The sequence below is a fragment of the Vulpes vulpes genome, chromosome X, assembly GCF_048418805.1.
Source record: "Vulpes vulpes isolate BD-2025 chromosome X, VulVul3, whole genome shotgun sequence".
Lineage (NCBI taxonomy): Eukaryota > Metazoa > Chordata > Mammalia > Carnivora > Canidae > Vulpes > Vulpes vulpes.
Genome location: NC_132796.1, coordinates 88,666,869 through 88,683,123, shown reverse-complemented (window position 1 = coordinate 88,683,123; position 16,255 = coordinate 88,666,869). Strand labels below are relative to the sequence as shown.

The following is a 16,255-nucleotide window of genomic DNA, read 5'->3' as shown; positions in this document are numbered from 1 at the left end:
AGAAAAAGAGTAGCCAGAGAGTAGGTGGAAAACCAGAAGACCCCGGTATTCCCTGACCCAAGAGATAAGACTGAAGAAGGTGAGGAAAGTGGCCATTAGGGTCGGATGCTGCTGGCAGGTCAAGTGTGATGCCTGAAAAAAGGGTATGGGTTTCAGTGTCTTAGAAATCACTGATGATCTGGAATTATAGGGAACAGATGCCAGACCAGGTTGAAAATAAAAACAACACAGAAATTTAGCAGTGAAAAAATGGAGATAGATAAATAGTGTTGATGAAAGTTTTTTTTTTTAATTTTTATTTTTTTAAGTGTTTTTTTTTAAAGATTTTTAATTTATTTATTCATGAGAGACACACAAAGAGAGAGAGAGACGCAGAGAGAGAGAGAGACACAGGTAGAGGGAGAAGCAGGCTCCATGCAGGGAGCCTGACGTGGGACTCGACCCCGGGTCTCCAGGATCAGGCCCTGGGCTGAAGGCGGCGCTAAATTGCTGAGCCACCCGGGCTGCCCCAAGATTTTTATTTATTCATGAGAGACAGAGAGAGAGAGGCAGGGACACAGGCAGAGGGAGAAGCAGGCTCCATGCAGGGAGCCCGATGTGGGACTCAATCCTAGGACTCCAGGATCATCCCCTGAGCCAAAGGCAGACACTTAACCGCGGAGCCACCCAGGATCCTGATGAAAGATTAAGTATGAGAAATACTAAAGCATGTTTGGAAGCCAAAAGGAAAGTTCTGAGAAAGGAGAAAGACCCAGGGGAAGCGATCATCAGTAGAGTAGGTTTCCTGAGAAGGCAGGTGCAAACGGGGCAGTACAAGGGTAGAGGTAGCCTGTGGAGAAGTGACGCTCCACAGCCATCAGTCTTGAGCTGGCATCACTGCCTCCCTCCCCAGCCTGGAACCTGCTGCCAGGCCTCTTGAGGCTGTTCTCACATCAGCACTCCCTCATTCATTCTACTTGCCTTGCCAGTCCCACTCGGTAAACCACACTTCCCTACGCCCCTTATGTTTTTTTTTTTTCATTTACATATTCATTTTAGCAAACATTTACTAATCACTGTGTGCCAGGCCCTGGGCGTCAAGGACCCAAGTCCTTGTCTTTGAGAAACCATGGTCTAGTGGTGGGAAGAAACAGCTAGGAATAACCAGAGCACAGTACACCATGTGAGGAGGGCTATGATGGCATGGCCTGGTGTGGAAATCTCCTGCCCCTAAAATGCTGAAGTGTTGCTGGAGAAAACCCTACACCAGATCAACTGGTGAGACCATAGGAGGGCCCTCCCACCCACTGAGCAATTTTAAAAATCCATCTTGACTTCCTTCTCCATAGTGCTGCCTTGCTTTTCCTAGTTGGCTCCCCTTGCTCTCATGTCAGGAGTAAGGGGGTGAGCACCACTTTGTCGTAACTCATAATTTCATGTTTTACTGAAAACAAACTGCTGTAAACAACCGAAAAGTAAGCATTCATTCTGTTTTTGCCTGAGACAAAAGTTTGATTTGTTTGGAAATAACGACGGGATGGAGACGGCTGGGATGTTGGTTATCTGAACAATCACTAAGCGCCTCCTCGTGCTGGCACTGAGACTATGGTAGTGAACAGGGCCCCTGCCCTTGTGATACTCAGCATGTAGAGTTTGCTGCTCTGGTCCACAGAGTGGTGCTAAGAGAAGTAGACAGGAAAAATTCAAGGGGTGAGGGCAGTGGGAATAGGTAACTTCAGGGCGGTGACAGATGGATGGCTTTCAGCATTCATGCCTTCAAAATCAGGAACTGCACCACCATTCCATAGCAGGCATATATAAGGTAGTCCTGAGGCAGTAGTTTAACTCTGATTTTATTTTTTAAGAAAGATTTTATTTATTTATTTATTTGACACAGAGAGAGCAAGCACAGGCAGTGGGAGAGGGAGAAGCAGACTCCCTGCTGAGCATTAAGTCCAATGTGGGGCTCGGTCCCAGGACCCCAGGATGACGACCTGAGCCGAAGGCAGATGCTTAACCAACAGAGGCCCCCAGGCACCCCTTAACTCTGATTTTAAATGAAGATCTAACTGTAGTATCCACAGATGCTACCTTTAATTACATAGGAGAAAGGTTAATAAGGGTTTTGTAGTCTCTCGTCGGTATATAGAAACTATGTTTTCATAGTTTCAGGGGCCTGCCCTGAATTTTGCTTATAATCTCTAGGGGTGTATTCTATACCACAGAAATCTATTATGACCACTTTATTAAGGAAGGCAAGCACCTGCTGTGGAGACATGGGTAAATACATAATTGTTCATTACTACTGTAATATATGGTATATTAGCTATATTTCCAGACTTTAAGGTTCTCTTCCATATCTCCAGCCCTGACCACCCCCCTAATCTCAGATGCAGCTGCCTACTAGACATCTGTATCCAAATGACCTGCAAGTATCTCTGGTCCCAACTGAACTCAGGTTCCTCCCCATCTTGTTTTGTTGAGGATGTCAACTTCCTATCCACTCAGCACTGAGGGTCATACTTAACCCCATCCTCACTCCTACAGCTAATCGGTGTATTGTTTGTCTGATTCCTCTCCATCCCTTCACTGCCCTTGTTCAGGTTACCATCATTCATTCATTCACTGTTTTTTGAAACCACACCCTGTGCCATTTACGTTCTAGATTTTGGAGTTACATCGGTGAACAAAAAACAAAATTCCTGCTTTTGTGGAGCTTACATTCAAGTGGAGAAAATAAGTAAAACAAGCAAAATAAGCATTGTTACAAAGTGACTGGTATGAAGTGCCTGGCTGGCTCAGTTGGTACAGCATGCGACTCTTGATCTTGGGGTTCTGAGTTTGAGCCCCATGTTGGGTGTAGAGATGCCTTAAAAAAAGGGGACAGGTGCTTGATAGAAATAATAAATCAGGGAAAGGAAATAATGATGCTCATGGTTGGGGATTGAAAGGCCTAAATGAGAAGGTGACTTTGGAGTAAAGACTTGAGAAGGAAATGAGGGAACTAGCTACATGGGTATCTGGGGGTATAAGTCTCCAAAGGAAGAAGTATGTGAAAAGGCCATGGGGTAGCAGTGTGCCTGGCCTGTTTAGGAATGGCAAAGAGACCATAATGGCTGGAGTAGAGTGAGCAAGGGGGAGGGCAGCCTAAAGGGATGGAGTAAAGTCAGAGAGCTAACAGGCAAGACCCTCCCTTTGGTTCATAGTTAGGACTTGGGCTTTTCTTCCCAGTGATATGGAACCACCACAAAGTTTTGAGCAGAGGTGTGATATATTCTGACCTAATATTTTATTTTTTAAGATTTTATTAATTTATTTGACACAGAACAAGCACAAGCAGGGGGAGCAGCAGAGGGAGAGGGAGAAGCAGACTTCCCACTGAGCAGGGAGCCTGATTCGGCTCGATTGATCCCAGGACCCTGAGATCATGACCTGAGCTGAAGGCAGATACTTAACCAACTGAGCCACCCAGGCACCCCTAATCTGACTTAATATTTTATTTTTTTAAAGATTTTATTTATTTATTCGTGAGAGACAGAGAGAGAGAGAGAGGCAGAGACACAGGCAGAGGGAGAAGCAGGCTCCATGCAGGAAGCCCAATGTGGGACTCGATCCCGGGACTCCAGGATCACGCCCTGGGCCAAAGGCAGGCGCTAAACCCCTGAGCCACCTAGGGATCCCCCTGACTTAATATTTTAAAATAAAAGGATCACATTGGCTGCTGTGTTGAAAACAGGCCAAAGCAGGGGAAAGAAGGAGAAAGAGAGGTTAAGCTATTGCAGTAATTTAGTTGGGAAATGATGGTCACCTGGACCAGGATGGTAGCAGTGAAAGTAGTCAGAAGTGATCACATTTTGTAGGTAGAGCCCACACAATTTGCTGACTGACCAGATGTCCCCGGGGTATGAGAGAGTGAAAGATTATTTAAGCAACTGGAAAGATGGAGAAAGGATTCAGATGGGGAAAACTGCAAGAAAAATGGTGTGTGTGTGTGTGTGTGTGTGTGTGTGTGTGTGTGTGTGTGTCGTGGTGCAGGGGGCTATCAGGAGCTCAGTTTTGGACATGTGAGGCCATGAGATTGAGATCACGGGAGTAAGTATAGATTGAAGGGAAGAGATTCACGGTCTGAGGTCCAGGGCACTTAAGCATTTAGACATGAGATTAAGAACCAGAAAAGGTTTCTGAAGGAGTAGAGAGAGGGAGGAAGAAAACCAAGCAAGGGTACTGTCCTGGAAGCCAAGTGAAGAAAGTATTTCAAGAAGTCAACTAAGACAAATGTTGCTGATAATTCAAATAAGATCCTATCAGAGAAACTAATTTAGGATTTAGCAATAGAGAGGTCACTGGTCATCTTCAGAACACTTTTGGTTTGAGTACTAGGTAAAAACCTGATTGGAGTGGGTTCCTGAGAGGATGGGCACCCACTAAGATGGCTATAATTTTTTTTTTCAAAAGAAAATAACAAACATTAGCAGAAGTGGGAAATTGTAACCCTCATACATCACTGGAGGGAATGTAAAATGGTGGAAGGCAGTCTGGTAGTTTTTTTTTTTTTTTTTAATTTTTTTTTTAATTTTTATTTATTTATGATAGTCACAGAGAGATAGAGAGAGAGGCAGAGACACAGGCAGAGGGAGAAGCAGGCTCCATGCACCGGGAGCCTGACGTGGGATTCGATCCTGGGTCTCCAGGATCGCGCCCTGGGCCAAAGGCAGGCACCAAACGACTGCACCACCCAGGGATCCCTGGTAGTTATTTAAAAGGTTAAACATTGGGATGCCTGGGTGGCTCGATGGTTGAGTGTTTGCCTTCGGCTCAGGGCATGATCCCGGGGTCCTGGGATTGAGTCCCACATCAGGCTCCTTGCACGGAGCCTGCTTCTCCTGTCTCTGCCTCTCTCTGTGTTTCTCATGACTTAAATGAGACTAAAATATTTTTTTAAAAAAGGTTAAACATTATAAGTTATCATATGACCCAACAATTCCACTCCTAAGTATATACCTTAAATCACCAAAAACAGGTACTTAAACAGGTAACTGCATGCCAGTGTTTCCAGCATTGTTCACTACAGCCAAAAAATGGAAGTCACATGTCCATCAACTAATAAACAATTCTACATATTGTAGAATATTGTTCAGCTGTAAAAAGGGATGAAATACTGACATTTGCTACAACATGAAAGAACCCTGAAAACATTATGCTAAGTGAAAAAAAGCCAGACACAAATGGCCACACAGTGTACAGCTTCATGTATATGAAATGTCCCAAGTCTAAATTCACAGAGAGAAAGTGTATTAGTGGTTGCCTAAGGCTGAGGGCGGCGACGGGGAATGGAGGTGACTGTTAACAGGTACAGGTTTCTTCTAAGGGTAACAAGGTATTCTGGAATTAGACAGGGGGGATGGTTGCACAGCCTTGTGAACATACTAAAAAATAAAAAGCACTGCATTGTACACTCTAAAGTGGGGACTTTTATCATATGTGAATGAGATCTCAAAAAAAAATGGGACGAGAGTGATTTAGAAGGGTAGCTATAGACAAATCTTCCCCAGCTTTGTTTTAAAGGGAGGAATGGAAAGAGCAGTAGTGGGAAAGGGGACTGAGGTAAAGGGCAGGTTTTTAAGATGGGAGAAAGGACCATTTGTGTATTCATAATGTGGATGGGAACAATCCCATGAGAGGTAGGGACAGAATGGGAGGAACTGACAGGGCAAGGTTCTCAAATAGGTGACAGGGGTTAAGACAGAGGGCACAGCAAGCAGGAAGGCTGGCTGTAGCATGGACACTTCATCTGTGGGAAGGGGACAAAGGCAGAGGCGTTGGGTGCAGGTGCTGGGAGCCGGGACGTGGTAGGGGAGTTACACAAGTTCTCCCATGATTGCTTACTGGTGCCTCACCGACAGAGGAAGGACTGCAGGTCTGAGGACAGAAGAAAGGCTTGGAACTGTCATCCAAGCCACTGGCTGGCAAACTGTGGACCACACCTGGCCACTGCCTACTTGTGGACAGCCCACCGGCTAAGAATGCCTCTGTATTTTTACATGGTTGAAAACAAAATCAAAAGACGTGTGTGGGATGCCTGGGTGGCTCAGTGGTTAAGTGCCTGCCTTCAGCCCAGGGCGTGATCCCAGGGTCCTGGGATCGAGTCCCGCATCAGGATCCCAGTGGGGAGCCTGTTTCTCCCTCTGCCTGTGTCCCTGCCTCTCTATGTTTCTAACGAATAAATACATAAAATCTTTTTTAAAAAAATACTTGTTTGTGACACCCACAAATTCTATGAAATTCCAAATTCAGCCTCTGTAACTAAACTGTTAATGGAATGTGGCCACACCCCTTCATTTATGTATTGTCTGGCTGCAACAGCACAGTGGAACAGTCACCGTTGATGTAGGTTGCCTGCAAAGCCTAAAATATTTACCATTCGGAATTTGCCAGCCTCTGGCCTAAGCCCTTGTTACTCAGAGTGTGGGTCCATAGCCCAGAGCACACACGTCATCCGGGAAGTTGTCACAAATGCAGAATCAGCATCTGTAGTTTGCCAAGGTCCCCAGGTGACTTATGTGTGCATTAAGCCTCAAGAAGCACTGCTCTAGGAGAATGGAAGTGGGGCTGGATGAAAGAGATGTGGGGCCTGTGCTGGGGGACCTGGGGGAGGTGAGCTGCAAGGAGAGCGAGAACGGGTTAATGCCAAGGTCAGAGCTATGGCTTTGGGATCGATGCAGTGTGGGGAGGACAAGATTACTGGAGGAGGGGAGGCCAAGGGGCTGGAAGCATCTGCATGGATATTACACTCATCAAGAACTACGACAGCAGTGGTCAAGAGAGTGCCAGGAGCTAAGTCGGCAAGGAGTGGGAGGGAGGGACCACTATGTGACTGCAACAAAGGAGAACGTGATGGCTTCGGGGCTGTGGCACCGGCCCCCCATGGGTCTCTTCATGTCCACTCCGCCCTCCACCTCCATCTGGTCTCTACACAGCTGCCCAGAGGATCTCTCTAGAATACTTCCATAATTGACACTTACCCTTCCAAAGCTTGCAGTAGCTCGAGTTTGCCTCAGCAGTCATTTTGAAACCATACAGAGGAACCTTCTTGGCGGGGCAGAAGGGCTCCAGGAGTTCCTCAAGCAGTGTCCAGGCCAAGCAATGAAGATGTAAACTGCCCTGAGGAGCCTGTTCTTGTAATTTGGCTATCTGATGTAGTCGACTTCATTCATTCATTCTTCAAATGCTTACTGAGCACCTGTGAGGCACTAATCTAGTCTCAGAGAAGATAGCAGTGAACAAAACACAAGACCTCACAGGATTTACACTCTAGGGAGGGAGTCGGACAGGAAAGAAAGAAAACATATGCTAGTCAGATATGTTCTATGGAGAGAAACAAAGCAGGAGTAGGAGTAGGGAGTGCTGAGTACGGGGGCAGGGGTTGCCATTGTAGATGGATAAGGTCGTTAGGGAAAGCCTCACTGGGAAGGCAACATGTAAATAAAGACTTAAAAGAGACTGATGGAAGAAATTTCCAGGCAGAGGGCACAGAGAATGCAGAGGCCCTGACATGGGATCATAACTGACCAGCATGGCTGAAGCAGAGTGAATTGAAGGCAAGAACAGTTGAAGTCAGAGGTAGGGATGGAAGGGTCTGATGGTGTATGCCCCTTGTAGGTCACTGTAAGGACTGGGATTTTTCCCCAGAGTGAGATGATGAGCCATCAGAGCTACTTTAGCAGATGAGGGACACAATGTGACAGGTTAACAGGATCACTCTGGCTGCTGTTCTGAGAAGAGACTGGAAGGGGTAAGCGTCAAAAGAAGGGAAAAGAGGGGCACCTGGGTGGCTCATTCGGTTAAGCATCTGCCTTCCACTCAGGTCATGATCCCAGGGTCCTGGGATCAAGCCCCGCATTGGACTCCCTCCTCAGCGGGGAGTATGCTTCTCCCTCTCCCTCGGTGTAGGAGAAAGAGAAGAGTCAAGGGTGGATTTCTATGTAAAATGGCTTTTAAAAACACAGAATTAGGGCAGCCCCGGTGGCCTAGCGGTTTAGCACCTTCCTTCAGCCCAGGGTGTGATCCTGAGGCCCCAGGATCGAGTCCCACATCGGGCTCCCTGCATGGAGCCTGGTTCTCCCTCTGCCTGTGTCTCTGCCTCTCTCTCTGTGTGTCTCTCATGAATAAATAAAATAAAATTTAAAAACACACAGAATTATTCTGCTAAAGAAGTTGCAGATTGTCGGCCTCCAGGATAAAGCTCAGATCCCTGGGCCTGTACTGGGAGGCCTAGGATACCTGCCCTGGGGCTCTGCACCTTTGCAAATAGAGTTTCCTCTTCAAGGAAAGACATCCCTCACTCCCCTTCTCTGCCCCTTCCTATTCCTTCATCAGGATTTCCCTCAAGCAGCCACATCTCTGAAGACCTTTCCCACCCTGACCTTCTCCTGCCCAGGCTGGGGAGGGGGCTGCTCTCCCAGCATCCCATGTGTCCCTCTTAGCACATGGGCCACACCATGCTGCAAATGACAGTATGGTCAATCCGGCTATTGCACATAGTAAGGGCTTTCAACTTCTTGAGTGAATGCATGTACCGATTCCACATCCTTTCCCCTTCCTCCAGATGCCTTTACTCCCTGCAGAAGGCTGGTGAGCCTAATTTCCTGTACTCCAACCCACCTGCCATGCGCCACTTCGGTCTCCTTCCATCCACTTCACAGGCTCTCTCTTGTATGTACCAGGCTGCTTCTGTCAAAGGAGGGCAGGGGTGGGGGGCTATTCAAACAAATATATGAATATCTGAAATGACATGAAAACGAAAATATTCAAGGGGAACCTGGGTGGCTCAGTTGGTTGAGCATCCGACTCTTGGTTCCAGCTCAGGTCATGATTCAAGGTCATGGGATCGAGCTCCAGGTTGGGCTCTGTACTCAGTGTGGAGTCTGCTTGAGATTGTCTCCCTTTCTCTCCTTCTGCCCTTCCTCCACTGACGCATGTACATGTGTGTGCTCTCTCAAATAAATATAATTTTTAAAAAAGAAAATATACAGATATTTTCCAAAAGAAACAATGAAAGGAGGAATCAGCAACTAAGAAAAATTACCTATGGGATAAAATAGCCACTGGGGTGTGGGGGCAGACTGGGATAGCACAAAGCCCTCTGTAAATTGTTTCATTTACACTTTTGTCTGTAGACTCATGTCGATGTGTTTTTAACTTGACACTGAAATAGAACACACACACAGAAAAGTGCACAAACCCAAAGTGTACAGCTAGATGAATTTTCACAAAGTGAACACACCCACCAAAACAGCACCCGGATGGAGAAACTGAGTATGACCAGCGCCCCCTGCCCCCAAGGATAACCACTATCCTGACTTCTCATGGCACAGAATCCATTCTCCTGGTTTGGGTCTTTATGAAAATGGAATCATATAGTATGCGTGCTTTTGTCTGGCTTCCTTTGCACCACATTCCTGTGGATGTTTATGAGATCAAGCATGCCTCTGTGCATGGTTGTAGTTTATTCATTTTCATTGCTGGATAGGAACAGTTTGCAAATGTTTTAGTCTTCAGATTCCTCTATGCTTAAAAATCATTGAGGACCCTGAAGGACCTGTTTGTGTGGATTATGTGTACTGATATATACTGTTTTAGGAATTAAAATAAGAATATTTAAAACACACAAGCACACATTCTATTGTCTAAGCAAAGAAGTCATTCTAAGTCATGCAGCTGCAGCCTCTTGAAAACTCCAGTACACTCATGAGAGCACGAGAGCAAAAGAAGCAAGGGACTGCTTTGTATTATTATAAAAACAGTTTGGACCTCGTGGACCCTCTGAAAGGGTCTTAATGACCACCTCCTAGACTTTCGAGGATCACACTTTGAGAACTGCTCCTGTATAGCAGCCCTTGATAAATAGGCAATGTATCTGCTTACCTGGTGATAGATCAGGACAGCTTCCTGTGTGGGGCTATTGCAAATAACTCTGCTACAAGCAATTTGGTACATACCTTTGGATGAACATTTGTTCACCTCCCTGTAGGAGAAACACCTAGAAGAGGAAATGTAGGGTGATATAGGATGCAACCATGGAAAATACTGACATAATTTAAAAACTAAATTTACAGAAAACATCCTCCCTTCACGTCTTTCTTCTTCCCTCCCAATTGCAGGAAATGACTGTCGTCCTTTTCAAGGGAAGCTCCTCTCCCAATGCCCTTCAGCCTGCCCCCATGTGTCCTCCAAGCCCTCGCTGTGATTCACTATACCTGCATTTCCATGCATCTTTAACCTCTCTCCTTCCCTTCTTCTCCATGATCGAACCAAAACAACCTAGGGGTGCCTGGGTGGCTCAGCTGGTTAAATGTCTGCCTTGGGCTCAGGTCATGATCCCGGGGTCCTGGGATCAAGCCCCGCATTGGGGAGTCTGCTACTCCTTCTGCCTCTGCCCCTCCCCCTGCTCATGCTTTCTGTTTTTCCCACTCTCAAATAAATAAAATCTTAAAAAAAAAAAAAAAAGCCCAACCAACTCTTGAGCTCACCACCCTCTCATGGCCCTTCTTTACCTCCTTCCCCGCACTCAAACATACGAAAAGCATCTCCTCTCCTCAAGCCCTGCCCCAGCTCACCAACCACTCTCCCCTTTTCTCCATGTTCCTCATCTCCATCTATACCGCCCAACTTCCACGGGCACCAAGGAGCACCCGATGGCAAATCCTGGAGCCTTTTCACAACCCTTGTCCCTTGTGACACCTGTGGGACCCAGCTCTGTTGGATTCTGGTCCCTGTAACTTGCCTCCCCTGGCTCCAGCCAACCAAAAGGTACTGCACATCGGCTCCTGTGGCATGCGGCTCCTTCTGGCTGGAATGCCCTCCTCCCCATCTCCCCATCTCCCCCTGTCCTGCTCCCACCTGTATTAGTCTACCAGAGCTGCCATAACAAAATGTCAGACTGGGTGGCTCAAATGACAAATTTCTCACAGTTCTGGAGGCTAGGAGTCCACACCAAGCCATCAGTGGGTTTGGTTTCTCCTGAGGCTTCTCTAATTGGCTTGCAGGTGCCCGGCCAGCTTCCGTCGTGTTCTCACTTGGTCTTTGAGCATCCCTGGTGTCTCCCTGTGTATCCTAATCTCTTCTGATAAGGACACCAGTCGGATTGAATTAGGGCCTACACTAGTAGCAAGCCTCATTTTAACTCGATCACCTCTGTTAAGGCCCTACCTCCAAATAGTCACATTCTGAGTAACTGGGGGCTAGGGCTTCAACATATCAATTTTAGGGGAACACAATTCAGCCCATACCACCACCACTCACCTTCTAAGGCCGGATTCAAATGCCGCCTCCACTCCGTCGCTGGCAATCAGCACCCCTTCAACATTCTTATAATAGCTTATTGGGTTCCTGGCACCATCTGCCCTGTGACAAATCAAGGGAATAAAAGCTGTTGTTTGCTGAGCTGGATGGCTATTATGTGCCAGGTATACATCAACACAGGCTTACTATGCGCTGACCATGCCTGACCAGTCTCTCTGAATCCTTGCCACAGCACTCTGAGTTAAGTAATATTATTAATCCCCACTTTACATTAGAGAAAACTGAAGCACAGACAGGCTAAGTTATGTATCCAAGGCCATATGACTAGTATGTTGCACCTGGTGGTACTCAAACTCCCATAGTCCTGGCTTCAGAGTCAGTCAGCACTATGTTTATTGCCCTTTTCAGTTCAACAGATACCCAGGCCTACAATGTGTCAGGCTTGGTTCTTGGTGCTAGGGGTACGAGAGCAAACAAATCCAAGGGGGAAAAAAAACCCAACCCTGCCCTCGTGGAGGCTTGTGGTAATCGTACATACAGTTCTCTATTTTACTGTGGTGGCAGTTCCATGAAGTTATACCATGGGATAAAACTATATAGAACTCTACACATACACACACACACACACACACATACACATAGAAAAGTGCATATATAACTGGTGAAATCTGAGTGAGCTCTTTGGATCGTTCCAACATTAATTTCCTGGTTTTGATATTGTATGTTTGTGATGCAGGATGCTAATGCTAGAGAAGGCTGAGTGAAGGGTGCACAGGACCTCTGTAGATTTTTATGAGTTCTTATGAATGCCCAATTACTTCAACATAAAAAGGTAAAAAAATGTCTCTGCCTTCATTGTGCTTCATCCAAATGTGGAATTAGATGATCAATAAATGGTTTGACATGATGGAGGGTGATAAGTATTATCGAGAAAAGCAGGGAAAGGGGCTACAGACTGTTTGGGGGGATGGTCTCTCTTAAATGGAGACATCTGACCCTTGATTTGCAGGAGGTAAGGAGACCAGCCACGGGCTACCTAGGGAAATGGAGTCCCCGGCAGAGAGAGTACCTAGTATTAAGGCTGTGGAGAGAACTGTGTCTGGTATAAGGAAGAGCAAGGGGATCAGTGAGGCTTTAGCCAAGTAAGTGAGAGGTAGAGAGCAGATTGGGTCAGAGAAGTAAGGTAATCCATTCAAGTGGGTAGAGCCTTTTAGGCCACTGCAAATTCCTGTATTCTCTTTCATTAGGAGAGGAATGGGGAGCCACTGGAGAGTGCTGAGCGGAGGAGTGACATGATCTGCCTTAGGTTTTGAAAGGTCACTCCAGCTGCTATGGAGAAGCTATAACAGAAGCAGGAAGACCAGTGAGGAACCTTAAAATAATCTAGGTGAGAGAGGGTGGCTCGGACCAGGGTAGAGTTGGTAGGTCCTCAGATTCTGGATAAATTTCAAGATTCTGGATAAGTCAAGCTGACCAGATCTGCTGATAAACCAGGTGCAGGATATAAAAGAGAAGAGTGGAAGATAAATTTTGGCCCAAGTCACAGAAAGAATGGAGGTGTCATTTGTTGTAATGGGGAGGACTCTGAGTGGCCCATTTGGGGGCAGGGATCAGGAGTTCTGTTTGGGACATACTGAGTTTAAGGAATCTATTAGACATCCAAGTGGGTGTTGGGAAGGTAGTAGGAGTTCCAGGAGGGGTCCAAGCTGGAGATATATGTTTGGGTGTCATCAACCAAAAGAGTATTTAGATCCACGATATTGGATGAAATCGCCAAAGGAGGGAGTGTATATAGAAAAGAGAAGAGGTTCACAACTGAACCTTGGGGCTCTCCAAAGTTAAAAAGGAATTGAGATAAGGAAGAATCAGCAAAAGGAACTCACAGTGGATAGTGTGCAACGTAGAAGGAAAACCTGGTAGGATGAAGAGTGCCCTATCAAGCTGTGAGAGTTAAAAAAGATGATTTACCCTTCTCGGTACCTGCTCCTGGGGCCCTGAGGGGTCACAGGCCAAAGAGTAGGAGGTGGAGGGGGAGCTGGTATGCTGGTCTAAGTGGCACAGAGATGCACTCCTGGCAAGAGCTGGGAGCAAGAGGAGGATCCCACAAGGATAGGCCCAGGACCAATGGCATCCAAAGAGGAACAAACAGTGAAAAATCTCAACGTGGAAAATGCAAACCAGGAAAACAAAACAAAACATAAGGATGAAAAGGAGCAAGCTGCCAATAAAGAAGAGCCCCTGCCCTCCCCCTTTACAAGCTAGTGAATACTGTGGGCCCAGAGTAAATCCCAGGCGGTTCCGTGTTAAGCAGCCCAACCTGCAGTATAGGTGGGCCCCGATTCAGATGCCTGGAGAGCCGCAAGCAATGATGAGAGAAGAGAATATGGGAAGGATTGGGAAGGGGAGAGAGCTGAGGAAAAAGCTGATGGGGACAGGGAGAGGGGGAAGCAATTCAGTCAGTCTGTGGGTGGTTAGTGCTGACCCTCCTCACCAGGACCATTATGATGAAGTTTGCTTTATGTCTTGAATCCTGACATTTTCCCTGAAATTAATAGGAAGGCACACCTGCTTCCTAAACTTACATGTTCTCAATGCACTTTTGTTGTAATCCTTTTGTTACACGTCTCCTGTGGGTCTCCTATTACCAGCTTTTTTTTTTTTTTTTTAGGATTTTATTTATTTATTTGAGAGAGAGGAGGGAGACAAAGATCATGTGAGCACAGAAGGAACAAAGGGAGAGGGAGAAGCAGACTCTCTGCTGAGCAGAAGCCTGATGTGGGCTGGATCCCAGGGCCCTGGGATCATGAGCTAAGCTGAAGACAGACACTTAACTGACTGAGCCACCCAGGCACCCACATTACCAGCTTCTAATTGAATGTTGTATTCTGACCCAATCTGTAAGATTCTGTTAGCAGGGAAGTTTTACCTTATTGCATGGCAAGATGCTCATTATATATTGTGAAGTTAATAAAGCAGCTTAAAACAGCAAAAGAATTTGGGGGAGTGCACCTGGGTGGCTCAGTCAATTAAGCATCTGCCTTTGGCTCAGGGTTCTGGGAATTGAGTCCCACATCAGGCTCCCTGCTCAGTGGGGACTCTGCTTCTCCCTCCTCCTTTGCCCCCCTCCACTTGTACTCTCTCTCTCTCTCAGATGAATAAATAAAATCTTTAAAAAAATAAAAAGAAAAAAAGATGATTAGGGGGCACCTGGGTGGCTCAGTCAGTTAAGTGTTTGCCTTCAGCTCAGGTCATGATCTCAGAGTCCTAGGGTCCCCTCTTGTCAAGCTCCCTGCCCAGCCCCCCTCCGACTTGTGCTCCCTCTCATTCTCTCTCTCAAATAAATAAATAAAATCTTTTTTTTAAAAAAAAGGATGATGGGCAGCCCGGGTGGCTCAGCAGTTTAGCACCGCCTTCAGACCAGGGCCTGATCCTGGAGACCTGGGTCTGAGTCCCACGTTGGGCTCCCTGCATGGAGGCCGCTTCTCTCTCTGCCTGTGTCTCTGCCTCTCTCTCTCTGTGTCTCTCATGAATAAATAAATAAAATATTTAAAAATAAAAAATAAATTAAAAAGGATGATTTACATAAGCTCTTAGCATAGGGACGCCTGGGTGGTTCAGTGGTTAAGCATCTGCCTTCGGTTCAGGTTGTGATCCCAGGGTCCTGGGATCAAGTCCCACATCAGGCTCCCTGCAGGGAGCTTGCTTCTCCCTCTGCCTCTGTCTCTGCCTCTCTCTCTGTCTCTCATGAATAAATAAATAAAATCTTAAAAAAAAAAAAACTCTTAGCACAGTGTTATTTCCACCCTAAATCTGAGGTAAATGGTAGCTATAATGATGAAGATGATGATCATTTACCAATTAAAGGCTTATTTGCTGCTCTTTGGGGCCACCAAAAAAGAAAATACTGGCTCTCAAATAAACAGTAAAAATCGAGATTTAGAAGTCTGAGGTCTCGGGATGCCTGGGTAGCTCAGTCAGTTATATATCTGCCTTCGGCTCAAGTCATGATCCCGGAGTCCAGAGTTCAGGGATCGAGAGCCAACCACATCAGGCTCCCTGCTCAGCAGGGAGTCTGCTTCTCCCTCTGCCCCTTACCCTGTTCTTACTCCAGCTCTCTCTCTCTCTCTCTCTCAAATAAATAAAAAAATCTAAAGAAAAATTTTTAAAAAGAAGTCCAAGGTCTCACTTTAATTAAATGTAAATTTACCTGGATGATAGTCTGAATTTAAAAACTGGATGGGATTGGGGCACCTGGGTGGCTCAGTCAGTTAAATGTCTGTCTTTGGCTCAGGTCATGATCCTAGGGCCCTGGGATTGAGCCCCTCACCACCTCCCTGCTCTGCGGGCAGTCTGCTTCTCCCTCCCCCTAATCTTGAGCATGCTCTTACTCTTTATTTCTCTCTCTCTCTCCCAATCTCAAATAAATAAATAAAATCTTAAAAAGAACCAGATGGGATTAAAGTAACTAAACTTTTGCTGTTAAAAAAAATGGTTATTATATTGGGCTCAAGGTTCCTATTGTTTGTGTATTTCCTCTCCAGACCTAAGGCACCAGCATCCAGTTGCTCAAGACAGAAACCTAGAAACCAGGGGCAGGACCAGCAGCTCTGCTCAGCGCGTGCCCCAGCGCCCGGACCTGAGAAACACACGCGAGGTGAAGGAAATGCCTCTGGATCTTCGGGTTAACATTTCCCGGAGTGCACTGAACTTTCCTTGTTCTGGGATCTTCTATACAAAAAAAAAAGAAAAGAAAAGAAAAGAAACTAGAAACCAAGTCCTGTTAATGTCACAATCATCTCTTGATCTTATTTCTTCTTATTCAACATCCTGGGGACTACTTTACTTTGGGCAATCATTTCTTTCTTTTTCTTTCTTTTCTTTCTTTTCTTTCTTTTCTTTCTTTTCTTTCTTTTCTTTCTTTTCTTTCTTTTCTTTCCTTCCTTTCTTTCTTTCTTTCTTTCTTTCTTTCTTTCTT

General features: G+C 46.0%; 1 protein-coding gene across 4 annotated transcripts in view; it reads right to left on the bottom strand.

Annotated features, from left to right (window-relative positions):
- The window catches only part of LOC112910567 (protein SET-like), a 52,533-nt gene that overhangs the window by 34,377 nt on the left and 1,901 nt on the right, over positions 1-16,255 (bottom strand). The window contains exons 2-4 of one of the 4 annotated variants that reach the window (XM_072744175.1): positions 11,281-11,382; positions 9,978-10,018; positions 7,002-8,760 (exon numbers count right to left, since the gene is read on the bottom strand). Coding sequence is in view for 1 of the 4 variants with exons in the window: in XM_072744174.1 (XP_072600275.1) it covers positions 9,978-9,991 (14 nt within the window). In the remaining 3 variants the exon portion in view is untranslated. Of the gene's footprint in view, positions 1-7,001; positions 8,761-9,977; positions 10,019-11,280; positions 11,383-16,255 lie in introns of those variants that run through there. The other 3 variants (XM_072744180.1, XM_072744174.1, XM_072744181.1) reach the window with 3 other exon arrangements.